A 16,836-nucleotide genomic window follows, 5' to 3' on the forward strand; every position below is an offset into this window, starting at 1 on the left:
TAGTGTGACAAAACCGTGACTCATCAGTGAACAGCACTTTTTGCCAGTCCTGTCTTGTCCAGCGACGGTGGGTTTGTGCCCACAGGCTACATTGTTGCTGGTGATGTCTGGTGAGAACCTGCCTTACAACAGGCCTACAAGCCTTCAGTCTAGCCTCTCTCAACCTATTGCGGACAGTCTGAGCACTGATGGAGGGATTGTGTGTTCCTGGTGTAACTCGGGCAGTTGTTGTTGCCATCCTGTACCTGTCCCGCAGGTATGATGTTTGGATGTACCGATCCTGTGCAGGTGTTGTTACATGTGGTCTGCCACTGCGAGGACGATTAGCTGTCTGTGCTGTCTCCCTGTAGCGCTGTCTTAGGCGTACCACAGTACGGACATTTCAATTTATTGCCCTGGCCACATCTGCAGTACTCATGCCTCCTTGCAGCATTCCTAAGGCACGTTCACGCAGATGAGCAGGGTCTCTGGGCATCTGTCTTTGTCTTGGTGTTTTTCAGAGTCAGTAGAAAGGCTTCTTTAGTGTCTTTTGTTTTCATAACTGTGACCTTAATTGCCTACCGTCTGTAAGCTGTGGTGTCTTGACGACCGTTCCACAGGTGCATGTTCATGAATTGTTTATGGTTCATTGAACAAGCATGGAAAACAGTGTTTAAACCCTTTACAATGGGGATCTGTGAAGTTATTTGGATTTTTACAAATTATCTTTGAAAGACAGGGTCCTGAAAAAGGGACGTCTCTTTTTTGGCTGAGTTTATTACCTCAATTACCTCGACACTGGTGTCCCCACACATCAACCCTGTACTATTACCCACTGTATATAGCCCCGCTATTGTTATATTACTGCTCCTCTTTAAATATTTGTTTTAGGTATTTTCTTAAAACTGCGTTGTTGGTTTAAGGGCTTGTAAGTAAGCATTTCACTAATTTGTCACATGTGACATAAAATGTGATGTGAATAACTGGATGAAATGGTGGCCTTACTATGTAGTAGCCTATTTTGTACATTTAGTATTGGATCTTAGTGCAGTCAAAAACTTGATTGTCCTGTGTTCTTTAAATATATTTCCACACTGGGGTTGAAATAATACTGTTAAAATGATAATGTACTATGGTGGGATGGAGTTTTGGCCAGGGTTAATTAGTTAATAATAGACCAAAGAACAAAGAGTGTTCCAAACCCCTTTGCCAACAGCTAGTTTTCACTATTCTCCTCCAGACCACTCCCAGAAAGTACTAGTAACATTATTGCTTAAAAGTTGCTCTTTGCTAAAAATTATTTGATATTGAGATCAAAATTGCTGTATTTGACCTTTTAATATCCTGTGATGATATTACACCACCTCCTGTGACAAAACCGTATGGTTTCATAGGAAAGACAACGGCTCAGGTGTGTTTACACTTGAGCCGTTGTCTTTCCTATGAAACCATACTACCCTACATTCTATTCTCTGTGTGCAAGGCTCTGGCTCTAGTGTGCCTGTAACTCTGTGTCTCTGGTATTAATCGCTACACCCTGCTGAAAGGATTGACCATTCTTCAACAGCAGCCTCCTCCCTCTTTCCCTCCCTGAACCCCACCTTTCCTGTCTCCCTCCTTTCCTCCCAGGTAGGGTGTGAAAAAGAGGGCACGCATAAATCACCCCAGCTCAGCCTATACACAGCGAGGTCAGATTTCTTGTGTGTGGAATGTAAGATGTGGGTTGGGTTGAGGTGTGAATAGAATCTATGTTTGAGAAGTGTTATGGTTGCATGTAGGGTAATGTGTGTTTTTGAGGTACAGTTGAAGTCGGAAGTTTACATACACCTTAGACAAAAACATGTAAACTCAGTTTTCACAATTCCTGACATTTAATCCTAGTAAAAAATCCCTGTCTTAGGTCAGTTAGGATCACCACTTTATTTTAAGAATGTGAAATGTCAGAATAATAGTGATTTATTTCAGCTTTTATTTCTTTCATCACATTCCCAGTGGGTCAGAAGTTTACATACACTCAATTAGTATTTGGTAGCATTGTCTTTAAATTGTTTAGCTTGTGTCAAACGTTTCGGGTAGCCTTCCGCAAGCTTCTCACAATAAGTTGGGTGAATTTTGGCCCATTCCTCCTGACAGAGCTGGTGTAACTGAGTCAGTGTGCTCGCACACACTTTTTCAGTTCTGCCCACAAATGTTTTATAGGATTGAGGTCAGGGCTTTGTCATGGCCACTTCAATACCTTGACTTTGTTGTCCTTAAGCCAATTTTCCACAGCTTTGGAAGTATGCTTGGGGTCATTGTCCATTTGGAAGACCCATTTGCGACCAAGCTTTAACTTCCTCACTGATGTCTTGAGACATTGCTTCAATATATCCACATAATTTTCCTGCATCATGACGCCATCTATTTTGTGAAGTGCACCAGTCCCTAGATACTGTTGTACCTGATTCCTCCAGCAACTTCACATGGTTATTTGCTGTTGTTCTGGGATTGATTGGACTTTTCGCACCAAAGTACGTTCATCTCTAGGAGACAGAACGCGTCTACTTCCTGAGCGGTGTGACGGCTGCGTGGTCCCATGGTGTTTATACTTGCGTACTATTGTTTGTACAGATGAACGTGGTACCTTCAGGCATTTGGAAATTGCTCCCAAGGATGAACCAGACTTGTGGAGGTCTACAAAAAAAATCTGAGGTCTTTGCTGATGTCTTTTGATTTTCCCATGATGTCAAGCAAAGAGGCACTGAGTTTCAAAGTAGGACTTGAAATACATCCACAGGTACACCTCCATTTGACTGAAATGCTGTAAATTAGTCTATCAGAAGCTTCTAAAGCCATGACATCATTTTCTGGAATTTTCCAAGCTGTTTAAAGGCACAGTTAACTTAGTGTATGTAAACTTCTGACCCACTGGAATTGTGATACAGTGAATTATAAGTGAAATAATCTGTAAACAATTGTTGGGAAAATTACTTAATTATTCTTCCCCCCCGTGTAGTGTTAAGATGGCAACACTCAAGCCTTGAAGTCCTTGTCTGCTGCACATATGTAGGCCAGCCATAATGCTCATCCACATCATTGTCGTTTTATAGTTTGGTTTGCATTCAAATGAATATAGAAACTAGGATTTCTACATTACCGTTGTATGGTTCACTCAATCATTTTTTCAGACAAAACTTTTAGCCAAAGAACAGAAGCTTTTTCTTTGACTAACTCCAGGCTATTTTACTGACAGTTACTGTAGATGGATTACCACAAATGTCATATTTAAAGACAACCTTTAGGCCTTTACTGTAACTTCTGTGATGAGCAAGGCATGTCCATGTGTATTCTGTACATCCTAGTACTGAAGTTATATAACAAGAAAAAGTATATTTATTTGACTTGCACTCAGTGGCCAGTTTGAGGTACACCCATCTAGTACCAGGTCGAACCCACCTTTTCCTCCAACACAGCCTGAATTCTTTGGGGCATGGAAATGTTGCTCAATTGGTATCCAGGGGCCTAACGTGCGCCAGGAAAACATTCCCCATGCCACTGCCACCAGCCTGTATCATTGACACCAGGCCGGATGGGGCCATTGAATCATACTGCTTACGTCAAATCCCGACGCAACAAGAACCGGGATTCATCGGACCAGGCAATGTTTTTCCACTCAATTGTCCAGTGTTGGTGATCACGTGCCCACTGGAGCAGCTTCTTCTTGTTTTTAGCTGATAGGAGTTGAACCCAGTGTGGTTGTCTGCCGCAATAGCCCATCCATGACAAAGACTGACCAGTGGTGTGTTTCCTGAGATGCCGTTCTGCACACTACTGTTGTACTGTGCCGTTATTTGCCTGTTTGTGGCTTGCACGATTCTTGCCATTGTCCTTCGACCTCTCATCAACTTGCTGTTTTTGCCCACAGGATTGCCGCTGACAGGATGTTTGTTGTTTGTAAATCCGAGACACTGTTGTGCGTGAAAAGCCCAGGAGACCGGTTGTTTCTGAGAGATGCTGGATTCGGCCCGCCTGGCACCAACAATTATAAAACGCTCAAAGTTGCTTAAGTCACTCGTTTTTCCCATTCTAACGTTCAATCGAACAATAACTGAATTGCATCAATACCTGTCGGCCTACTTTATATAGTGACTCACTATAGGTAGGAGAGAACCATTTTTGTGAACGGGGTGGTGTACCTAATAAACTGGCCACTGAGTGTATATTTCTATCTGTAGTTTGCTGTCGTTAAGAATCCACTGTATCAGCAGCGCTGAACAGATATTATCCTATGATGGCTGATGTGTGATGAGCTTTCTCTGGCGTAAAATTAAGTAATAAGGCACAAGCGACAATGCTGTATCATCAATACAATCCCAGGTAAATGATGTTATTCAGCCCAACGTGATGGCCTTATTGCTTTTATAGAACTGTTACCCAACATATTCAATTACAATGAATTGCATATTTTCATCAAAATGTTAATTTGATAAGTAAATTAGCTAATAACGTTTAATTCCTTCACCAGAAGATATAGTACGGGCATAAATCTGGTCCTTAGTTGTTCTTGGTCATGTTGATACAGATGCGACCCAGTCGCTAATTCTTTTTGCATAGTTGCTTTGCAAAAAGACTGGTCGTCCGTTCTGAACAAAATGGTATGCAGGCTGGATATCGTTCTTGTCACTTGCTCGCTAGCCAGACCAATTCCGCTAACTCAGTCACGTCAAAAATTGAGCCTGGGATGTCGGTATACACTAGCTGCATTTCCGTTTGAGTTTTTTTTTCTTTTGGCATTTATTTGGATATGTCCCATGATAATGACGATGTGTAATTTCCATTGGCTCAGAAAAAGTTGTCTGGCACCGTTCACTCCATGTATGGTACTACAGAGATCTAAATTCAAAAGTGAAACATTGTTTCCCGAGGTCGGACAGGCAGATAGCGTGGCTTATATTAACCCCGCTGTACCAACCTAAATGCTAGGCTGGAAGCAAGGGGAAATAATGTGGAAGTTGAGATAAATACAAGAGATGATTCAGACAGCAACATTAACATGATATTCTTATAGAGGCGCAGTGATAATTTTCAGATGGAACTGTTAGCAGGCATAGGTGTGTCTGTGATGGCCAATACACCACGGCTTGAAACGCTGCTTGTCCAATCAGCATCCAGGATCCAAACAACCAGTTGTATTATAGCTACCATGACATCACCCAGTTGCTTGCTACACTGAGGTGTTTTTTTGCCCCATACAATAAAAAGTGCTTGGAGCATCTGAACAAGTGCTATTTAAAACCAACCCCTTAATTGAGTTAATGGACATCTCTTACTTCAGACTGAAAATATCTAAAGACTAGCTATAGCTTGGGGTCAGGGAGAAGCCACAGGCACTAGCCTATAACATAGTTCCTGAGTCTGTAAATACGAGGAAGTGAGCAAAGAAACAGAAATTTGATTTAAAACTGAAAAATGTTCTCTCGGCTCCATTTGTAGAATTGCATGAAATGTTTTAAAATTGAAACATTTTCTCTCAGCTGTATGGCAAAATGTGTAGAATTGCAGGTAATGTGCTTTAAAACTGAAAACATGTGTCTCAGCTCCATAGAGAAATGTTCTGTAAAATTCAGCCACCCCCCTGCCACACTAAGCCCCTTTTTGTACCATAAAAAAACCCTGTGATGAATTGTACATGGCTAATTTATCGAATGATGTGATTGACGATTAGGTGACCACTTTGGATCAACTTTGCTAGTTCTGGAATACAGAAAATAAGTGTACAGGCTCGGGGTGCTCAATGAGATGTTGGAAAACACTGGTTCAGTTTCTAAGTTTTTCTAGCATTGTCTTTTCCAGAACATTTATAAAATGATCCACTATCCATCTTGCCAGTCAAGTCACTTACCCACTTCTTAGTGTTTTGCTCACAGTCAATAGGTCTTTTGTGAGGCTACATTGTTTTTGTTTGGAGACTGACGCACGACATCTCTTCTCCTAATTTCTGAAGCACTAAAAAATGTAGCACATGCGTCTCTGGCTTGTCTCAGTAATTTGAGGCATGATGGATGGAGGGCTTCCCTCACGTGAATTTGGTTAGTGTCTGACTCATCTATAGTCTGTCTGGCAATCCTGTGTCCCAGGCACACATACACAACTTGTGATGGAAGAGATCTGAATGAATCTGTTCACTTGTTGTTATTGGGTATTTTCTTAATGGTTGGAGTAAACCCTGTCTGTCACTGGAGTGTTATCCTTTTCATACATTTTAACTCTGCATTGTTGGGAAAGGGCTCACGAGTAACCATTTCACAGTAAAGTCTACACCTGTTGTATTCAGCGTATGTGACAATTTGATTTGATCCTTGTCTTGTGTGGGACTCTTGTTCTCATAGTAACCGCCAGGGGGTGGTATGTTAACATTGAAGTGTTTTGTTTTTGCACCTGCAAGGGTCTTGAAAGGTTATTTTCTACTATATGTGAATGCATTCTTTAGATTTTGTTTATTGGTTTAGTCATTTTGGTTGTTGTAATGCACAAAATACATCCGTTCATTTTCACCTTTCTCGTGTTGTGGCTGCCAGTCATTCATGGTATTCAGCCAATTGTTGGTAGCATAATTCTCGACAAGTAAACATCCCTTTGTGTCTTGGAGGGACTGTTGTGTTCCTCCTCATCTCATCCGGTTTTTCCCAGTTTCGGCGGGTGAGGGCGCATCTCTGAATAATTTATGATAATGTATCGGCTGAGCCTCAGGTAGGGGCGTTCCTACATAGATTATGCTAATATCAGTATCTCTCCACCAATGGGAGCATCGGAGCCCTGTTTTTCTTAGATAAATTATGCAAATGTCCCAGGCTGCAGATTTTCTGCTGCGATGAACTGACCTTGGATATTCTTTGTGGTGCAGCGGAAGATGTACAGGCTCCCCGGGATAGGATGATTTTCTGACGGGACACAAAGTGCCTAATACCGCCTCTCCGAACCACGGAAGTAGAGAATGTGATACACGATAATCATCGAGGTTTCCGTTGGTTAAAGCTTAGTTTATCTGTGATATAGCATGAATACTCCGTGCTATACAACAGTGGCGATGGATCTCGGTGTTTGCCAGTTAAGGAATTTTTCTATTTCGTTTTTATCTTCGTTGCTGAGCGCGGATAGTTCGCCTGTCAGGCTCGACAATAGGTAAATATATCTATGACTTGCTGCAAGGAGGATGCTTAGTGTGGGCAGTTTATATAGTCTGTAGGCTGAAAGAAACCTTCGTTTATACACGGAGTCAATCTATTATCAATCTATTATCATTGAAATACAAGTATAGCCTAATGATGCTGCCATTTTTTTATTGGGTTCAGTAAGAGAAAATGTGACTTGTCGTCATGATGCATTACTGGGTTGGCTTCGCTTACTGTTGGCTCGGGAGATGCTGTTCCTTAAATGTGTACACCACCCATGGTTAATTTTTACATGGATGACAATGAAATAACATATTCTTATTATTTGGGAGGAATATTGTCTACGGTCATTTCAGTACACCCAGAACACTTCATTCAGTACACCACTCCAGAATGGTCTTTAGCGGAAGTGGTCACCTGTATAAGGATATTTATACTGTATTCCACTGTGTATTGAAATAGCTGGTATTAGATCTGCAACATCGACAGTATGCCTACCTTTTAATCATTAATTCTTACCGATGCAGTGTGTTAAGACATTTTTATTTTCATTCTTCCAGTTCGTCAGGAGCCAGTGTGGTGGCCATCGACAACAAAATCGAACAGGCTATGGTAAGTTGATATATTATATTAACTCACCTTTTTTGTCTGCGATCTATACTACATAAATCACATGCATATATAACGTATGTCGAAGAACACATGCGGAGAATGATCAGTTCAGAAGAAAACGTTGCATCAGTCAGTTTAATGAATGGATTACATAACCACTTAACCGAGCAGAACTGGGAAGTCACGCAAAATACAGACGTATTGCTGGTTATCTTTGCAAAATGCCTACTACTGCAGTTGAAACATGTCGCTCTTGATTTCCTCGTTTCTTTGTATCCACTTTTTTGGCGTTGTTACATAGATGATGGCTCGTGAATACCTTGATGCTCTGGCAACTATGTAGCAGCATATGGTGTTATGTGCCTTGACGTCAGTTTAATACGTCGTTTGCCAAAGTGTATCTATGGGGGCATTAACGTTAGCCAGGTATCATCATTGAAAGTCGTCTCAATATGACATGCACTTTTACCATCCAGTTTACCGTGGTAGCACAATGGCTTTATTTAAATTTGTGTAATCTGTAGTAAGGATTCAGTTCTGTAAAACATTCAGTTTCGATTTCTACCTGAAGCTACCATTTATTTGAATAAACTCGTTGACAGGGAGATGAGCGTGCGTGCAGACTTTTATTTTCAGTTCCTCATGGTTCTAGTATTTTATTGTCCCTAGATCCCCGCCTGCTGAGGACGCTCTCTCTCTCTCACGCCATCCCGTGCTTGGCTTGCCGTTGTTGCTAGGCAAACAAAGTCTTTGACGCCTGGGTATAAATATCGCGGCCTCCGATTGGCTAAAGCCTATATGTGGGCCGGCCATTTTGTGTGTTTGGTGACGTTGCGTCCTGGTTTCAGAGGAAGGGGAGGGTTAGACCCTAGGACTATTGGTCTTATAATCTACATAATCTTTCTTTTGATTTTCACCACATGTTCAACAGATTGTGTTAACATCAGACTCACTTCTTATATTAAAACAGACCACAGAAGCTAGCTACAATAATACACAATATATGTTACATAGTATTACATAGTAATTCTCATAGAAAGGCCAGCAGTAATGCAATGCTTACATTTGTATCATCATATCAAGAGTATGATATATGTTTAAGGTCATTTGAAAAACACAACACAAACTTAAAATAGTTTTTTTGTTATTAATTATGGTCACATTATGCATTTCATTAATGGGTGGCTTCAGGAATCAAACCCACAATCCTGGTGTTATAAAGTGCCATTCCCTACCAACTGAGCCATACAGCCTTTGTATTTTTTTTGTATCTGTAATTATTGCCATGTTAAACTGTGTTTTCTGTTCCTCTCTGTGCCTTCAGGACCTGGTGAAGAGCCACCTGATGTACGCAGTGAGGGAGGAAGTGGAGGTTCTGAAGGAGCAGATCAAGGAGCTGATTGAGAGGAACTCGCAGCTTGAGCAGGAGAACAGCCTTCTAAAGACCCTGGCCAGCCCAGAGCAGATGGCTCAATTCCAGGCTCAGACCCAGGCAGGCTCCCCTCCCACCTCCACACAGCCACCGACCCAGACCCAGGCACCAGCCCTACCCCCAACCCAACTGCAGCCAACCTCACACAACTCTGGACCCTCCGCATAGCATCACCGCCTACCCCGGGAGAGGGGTGGATGAAGCAACCTATCAACCAACCAGGGTCTGACTGACTGTCCTCAGACATATTCTGTTCTAACACTGCAGAACAACCAGGCCTCCACTGCAGGAGGCTACGCTGTTAAGACAAGAATTTGCACATATTTAACTCGGAGCGGCGGCGAGTGGTGTCGTCGTTTCAAGGCGCTTTAAAACACACTATCAAAGACAATCTGCCCATGAGAGGAGAAAAGGAGGCTGTTATAGGAGAATGAACATTGCCCAAAAATACATGGAAGAAAAACTTAACAAACAAAAAAGTGAACATGACTCAAAGAATCACTGTGCCTGTATCAATGTATTTCAGGTGATGTCGACTTCAGTGGTAACAATGGAGGGAGGGAGATAGTGATGGGAGTCACCATGCTTCGCTGAATCCTAATAATGTAAATAAATGCAGCTGTTCTCTTTTTTTCCTGCGCGATACAGAGAGGGACAGACGGAGAATAGAGCATCTCTCATTGTGACAACTTCAATAATCAGTGAGGATTTATCATCGTGTAATAGTCCCCATCTGGCATGGGTCGAGAGGAGGTCTAGAGGGAGAACACAACACTTCCATTGACGTCATCATTTTAACTGTGAGGTTGAAGGGAGTTGTAGCCTACATTTGCTTATTAGAGGAAGGATGGTGATACTGAGAGTTTTTCCCTGTATTTAAGTTTGAGCCTTTCAGCCTTGCACCCTGTTATCTTGGTGGATTCTCTATTCATGTAATGAAGCTGAGGGGTTAAGATGTTAGGCTAAGCTGCATTTTCAAAGATGAGTTGATGGCCTTTCCACATGATGTATATCTCTGTATATTTAGTGTAAGTACTGTGTAATATAGTGATATAAGGAGAGAAGACCAGATGCTATGTAGGTGAAGTACAAATGAAGAGGGAGCTAGTAATGGGCTGGCCTGAAGATTTGTGCAGTCTCTTTATAATGCTGTAATTCAGGAGTATGGCGAGCTGTGGTGGTTATTTAACAGACAGACGACTGTATCCACTATTCATTTCCTGGGTTACAACATTAACGGTTACTGTAGACCATTGTTCACTTGAAATTATTTGAAGTATTGCACCCCTCGTGAATTTTTCATTTGTTTTCATTTTTTGACAGTGAAGTACTTCCTGATCAACTCTTTAACTTAACAAACACCGTACTCTGAATATCATAAAGAAAAACAAATAGATTTTTTGCATTCTATGTATAAGTTGTAAGCTCATGTTCTGTGCATGTTTCCTCAAACCAGATGAGGTATTGTAAACATACATAACACAATTACAGTTGCACTTCACAACTTTCAATAAAAATGTTAAAGGAATCAGAATCCACTTGTTCATGTCTCTTCTTGCGATTCATGCTTCTATGGTTAAATAGATATGTAGTTTAAATAATTTTGAATCCGTAGGATATTTTTTGTCAAAGTCTGTCTCGTGAGATTTGCGAGAGGATAGAAATATTTTTGCCACGAAATGAAAGGTGGCGTAACAGTTTTTTGTGAGTTTATTTTGTTCCTGCCCACAGCTTGCAGCACCCAAGTAATCAATTAGGAGCGCAGCCGATGGTAATGCCCATGGTCAATTTGGTTGGACATTCGATATCCCTATGGGTCTAGTTAGGAACCAGCAGTAAATGACACAAGTTACAATATTTTAAAAGGTCAATATCTCCAAATTTCAATGACTTACAAACATCAAACCAACTATAAATAGTAGAAATTCTTATCCAAATATTGAAAGTGTTTAATGAAACAACTAAAAGATGTGCAACATGAAAATATTGTCCCATTTTACATTGTGTAATGTATTGACGGCCCCTAACTATCCCTAGAGAGGGGCTACCTAAAGTCCAGGGTTGGATATTTTTGCTGGTTATGGATAACAGTTACTGTGTTTTTGTAAAGCCTTACATGTAAAGGTTTACAAAAAAACAGGAACTGTAATCTGTTACCAGCAAAAATATTGTAATCAGATTCCAGATACTTTTGAAAACCTAGATGAGTACTGAGAGGATTACTTTTAAATTCATAAAGGATGTTTGCGAGCCTGACCACAAGTCAGAGACAACTATGATGACACCAAATGTGTTTGATCATTTGCGGGAAAAGAGAAAGAATAGGCTTTTGTAGGCTACAGTCCAAGCTATGTCTTCCAATCGTGTGACTGCTGTCAGCATCCAAAGATTATGCAGTAGTCTACTGCGATACGGCTATACAGTGGGGCAAAAAAAGATTTAGTCAGCCACCAATTGTACAAGTTCTCCCACTTAAAAAGATGAGAGGCCTGTAATTTTCATGATAAGTACACTTCAATTATGACAGACCAAAATGAGAAAAAAAATCCAGAAAATCACATTGTAGGATTTTTTATGAATTTATTTGCAAATTATGGTGGAAAATAAGTATTTTGGAGCAGTGGCTTCTTCCTTGCTGAGCGGCCTTTCAGGTTGTGTCGATATAGGTCTCATTTTACTGTGGATTTAGATAGTTTTGTACCTGTTTCTTCCAGCATCTTCACAAGGTCCTTTGCTGCTGTTCTGGGATTGATTGCACTTTTCGCACCAAAGTACGTTCATCTCTAAGAGACAGAACGCGTCTCCTTCTTGAGTTGTATGACGGCTGCGTGGTCCCATGGTTTTTATACTTGCGTACTGTTGTTTGTACAGATGAACGTGGTACCTTCAGGCGTTTGGAAATTGCTCCCAAGGATGAACCAGACTTGTGGAGGTCTACAATTTTTTTTCTGAGGTCTTGGCTGATTCATTTGGATTTTCCCATGATGTCAAGCAAAGAGGCACTGAGTTTGAAGATAGGCCTTGAAATACATCCACAGGTACACCTCCGATTGACTTAAACCTGGAGCTTCTAAAGCCAAGTGAAATAATCCGTCTGTAAACAATTGTTGGAAAAATTACTTGTCATGCACAAAGTAAATGTCTTAACCGACTTGCCAAAACTATAGTTTGTTAACAAGAAATGTGTGGAGGGGTTGAAAAACAAGTTTTAATGACTCCAACCTAAGTGTATGTAAACTTCCGACTTCAACTGTAACCACACAGCGCATTGATGTGAATCACACTGCTGTTCTCTCATTTAACTATTTGTGGTTGTTTTGGATGGCTGTTCACACATCTAAATGTGTATTTGAACCAAATAATGGTTGAATTCAAGAAGTTTAAGCTGCCTATCAATCATTGTTTTTGAAACCAGTGCACAGCCAGTGAAACGTGCTCTTGCAACAGCCGCATAGTGCTGATCCCAGCCTATGGAATAAAAGTGGGGCTTTTATTGCTCAATCTAATTCATGCTGATAAAATAAATGAATCCATAGGCCTAATGGACACATACTCAAAATTGCAAGCTTTTCATAGATTTAAAGGGGCAATCTGTAGTCTCTACATCCATTTTTGGACTTATAAATTATTTATACAGTATATATATCCATTGATTCTTGAAGAATATAACTTATAAATGCCTCGTGCTTAGTTGAACTGTCACACTCCACGAGAACCCAAAATATAACCTTGTTTTTCGCCAATGTTTCTCCAACATTGTAAATGCATAGCCTAACATGGTTAAAACAATCATTTTGATATCATGGATGGTCAGTCCTTGCATCCATAGCTCTGTCAATTAATCTGAGAGTGGTTACATTTCTCCAGGGCCATCCCTCAGAGGCGGGACGCCCATTTTGTTATTGTTCCATCTGGATTTGCCCTTTAAATAGCTGCATATTATCAAGATATCAAAGTGTCACCAACAAAAAGGTAAACAACAGGCCTATAGCAACTGCAGCATATGGCATACATTTTTCACATGTAAAATCATTATTTCACATATACAATTTCAGTAGTGTTCAGCTCATGCCATTCCATGAGCGCAGCATTTATTTTTCAACTCGAAGCAATGAGCCCAATCAGTCCTCTATGACAACAAAATCATAAACAGAGTAGGATTGGCAAATAAGTCCTTCGTTTTGGGGTTATGCTCAGGTAAAATAATTTGGCCTATCTATGCTTCCATATTCCAAATCCTATTCTTGAAGATCTTTGGTTTTTATTGTAAAGATATAATTTAATTGTGTTGTTATATGTAGTAGAAAGCGACGGGTTAGAAGAAGTCTATATAACCAACTCATAAATTAAAATGTAACATCCATATATGGCCAGCTAAGTTAACTTTAACATTGATTTATCCTGCAATAGATGTTGTTCACTTAGTAACATACATATTTGTCGTCTTCTAGTGCTTCTTATGTGGAAAGTAATCTAAAAGTAACTAAATGTAATCAGATTGTTACTGAGTTTGAGTAATCCAAATGTTACGTTACTGATTACAATTTTGGACAGGTAACTAGTAACTGTAACGGATTACATTTAGAAAGTAACCTACCCAACCCTGCCAAAGTCAAACCAACATTTTTCACGGTCACACACCAGCCTGGTTGAAGCTAATTGCCGAAATGATTTGGTTAACTATTCCCAGCTGTGAACACACACAAGACACCCACATCAAACCACACCCCGAAACCAACTCATGTTTGAATTCAGTTATGGCCGCTAGCATGAACCAAATCTAAAACGAGGCCAACTCAGGAAGTTACCCTTTAACCATTATGGAGGGGAAATGTAAAACTGGCCTTAGATCAGTGTCTGGACTCGAGCAACATCTTCTTACTGTACACTGAAGAATATATGAAACAGACTGCTGCACTGCCTGTATACTGCGAGCTATTGGTTGAGCTCTTTCTTGCTTCCTGCTTTTCACCAGGGTCGGCCTTAGCTAGCAGCTGCATAGATTACATGGTCCACAAATCACCCCAACTCCCGAACAACTGGGAATGAAAAGCGCCTTGCTCAGGCTGATGATTCATGTGAACAAACAGCGATTGTATAAGTCCACACCTCACTGAACAGCATTCCATTCAAATGAAGATCTGCCACTTGCCTTGAAGTAGGATGGTTTGGGGAGACCAATTGTGTAAAGTACTTAAGTAAAAATACTTTAAAGTACTACTTAAGTAGTTTTTGGGGGTATCTGTACTGTTTTAAATTTTACTTCACTACATTCCTAAAGAAAATAATGTACTTTTTACTCCATACATTTTCCCTGACATCCAAAAGTACTAGTTACATTTTTAATGCTTATCAGGACAGGAAAATGGTCAAATTCACACAATTATCAAGAGGACATCCCTGGTCATCCTTACTGCTTCTGATCTGGCGGACTCACTATACACAAACGCTTCCTTTGTAAAATATGTCTGAGTGTAGGCGTGTGCCCCTGGCTATCCATAATTTAAAATTTAAAAAATAGATAATTATGCCGTCTGGCTTGCTTGATTTAAGGAATTTTAAATTATGTATACTTTTACTTTTGATACTTAAGTATATTTTAGCATTGACATAAACTTAAGTATCAAAAGTTGATTTGAAACCAAATACTTAAACTTGTATTCAACTGATATTTTACTGGGTGACTCACTTTTACTTTAGCTATTTTTTATTAAGGTTTCTATACTTTTACTCAAGTATGACAATTGGGTACTTCTTCCACCCCAGAAGAAGACATAAGGTTGAGAAGCTGAGTAATAAGACATACCCGTTTCATACAGATACTGTATGTTAGTTGGAGAAAGGGCATGACATTTAAATCCTGCTAATTAGTCATGGTACTTTAGCACCTAGAATTTAGACGCCTGCGTTCCGCAAGGGTGTGGTTCCATGATGATAAGTTACAGTGCATTTGGAAAGTATTCAGACACCTTGACTTTTTCCAAATTTTGTTACGTTACAGCCTTATTCTAAAATTGTTTCAATTGTTGTTTTTTCCCCCTCATCAATCTACACACGATACCCCATAATGACAAAGCAAAAACGGGTTTTTAGAAATTTTAGCAAATGTATTAATACAAAACTGAAATATCACATTTACATTAAGTATTTAGACCCTCTACTCAGTACTTTGTTGAAGGACCTTTGGCAGCAATTATAGCCTAGATTCGTCTTGCGTATGATGCTAGAAGCTTGGCACACCTATATTTGGGGAGATTCTCCCATTCTTCTCTGCAGATCCTCTCAAGCTCTATCAGGTTGGATGGGGAGAGCCGCTGCACTGCTATTTTCAGGTCTCTCCAGAGATGTTCAATTGGGTTCAAGTCCGGGCTCTAGCTGGGCCACTAAAGGACATTCAGAGACTTGTTCCAAAGCCTCTCCTGCGTTGTCTTAGCTGTGTGCTTAGGGTCGTTGTCCTGTACGAAGGTGAACCTTCATTCCAGTCTGAGGTCCTGAGCACTCTGGAGCAGGTTTTCATCAAGGATCTCTTTGCACTTTGCTCCGTTAATCTTTCCCTCAATCCTGACTAGTCTCCCAGTCCCTGACACTGAAAAACATCCCCAAAGCATTATGCTGCCACCACCATGCTTCACCGAAGGGTGAAGGTTTCCAGGTTTCCTCCAGACATGACGCTTGGCATTAAGGCCAAAGAGTTCAATCTTGGTTTTATCAGACCAGAGAATCTTGTTTCTCATGGTCTGAGAGTCCTTTAGGTGCCTTTTGGCAAACTAAGCGGGTTGTCATGTGCCTTTTACTGAGGAGTGGCATCCGTCTGGCCACACTACCATAAAGGCCTGATTGGTGGAGTGCTGCAGAGATGGTTGTCTTTCTGGAAGGTTCTCTCATTTCGACAGAGGAACTCTGAAGGTCTGTCAGGGTGACCATCAGGTTCTTGGTCACCTCCCTGCCCAAGGCCCTTCTCCCCCGATTGCTCAGTTTGGCCAGGTGGTCAGCTCTAGGAAGAGTCTTGGTAGTTCCAAACTTCTTTCATTTAGAGACCACTGTGTTCTTGGGGACCTTCAATGCTGCAACATTGTTTTGGTACCCTTCCCCAGATCTGTGCCTCGACACAATCCTGTCTCAGAGCTCTATGGACAATTCCTTCGATCTCATGGCTTGGTTTTTGCTCTGGCATGCACTGTCAACTGTGCGGCCTTATATAGACAAGTGTGTGCCTTTCCAAATCATATTCAATCAATTGAATTTACCACAGGTTGACTCCAATCAAGTTATAGAAACATCTCATGGATGATAAATGGAAACAGGTTGCATTTGCGCTCAATTTCGAGTCTCACAGCAAAGGGTCTGAATACTTTTGTAAATAAGGTATTTCTGTTTTTTATTTGTAATTAATTTAGCAAAAATTTATTAAAACCAATTTTCGCTTTGTCATTATGGGGTATTGTGTGTCAATTGCTGAGGATTTAAAAAAAAAAAAAATTTAGAATAAGACTAACGTAACAATGTGGAAAAAGTCGAGGGGTCTGAATACGTTCCGATTGCACTGTATATAACACGTACTGTACACACACCAGGAAACAAATAGCTAGGAATCCCCAAATTAACCACACTGTAAACAGGCTTAATTTGCAGACAACATGCACTGGGATAGGAGCAGCCAAA

At 40.6% G+C, this 16,836-nt stretch overlaps 1 protein-coding gene across 1 annotated transcript in view; it reads left to right on the forward strand.

Annotated features, from left to right (window-relative positions):
- The window catches only part of tsc22d1 (TSC22 domain family, member 1), an 86,634-nt gene extending 75,926 nt beyond the window's left edge, over positions 1 to 10,708 (forward strand). The window contains exons 2-3 of the mRNA XM_021579446.3: positions 7,691 to 7,742; positions 9,067 to 10,708. Of these exons, the coding sequence (XP_021435121.2) occupies positions 7,691 to 7,742; positions 9,067 to 9,342 (328 nt within the window). The 3' untranslated portion in view covers positions 9,343 to 10,708. The remainder of the gene's footprint in view (positions 1 to 7,690; positions 7,743 to 9,066) is intronic.
- The last annotated feature ends 6,128 nt before the right edge of the window (positions 10,709 to 16,836 follow it).

Source organism: Oncorhynchus mykiss, chromosome 22 (assembly GCF_057628025.1).
Source record: "Oncorhynchus mykiss isolate SJ-2025 chromosome 22, ASM5762802v1, whole genome shotgun sequence".
NCBI lineage: Eukaryota > Metazoa > Chordata > Actinopteri > Salmoniformes > Salmonidae > Oncorhynchus > Oncorhynchus mykiss.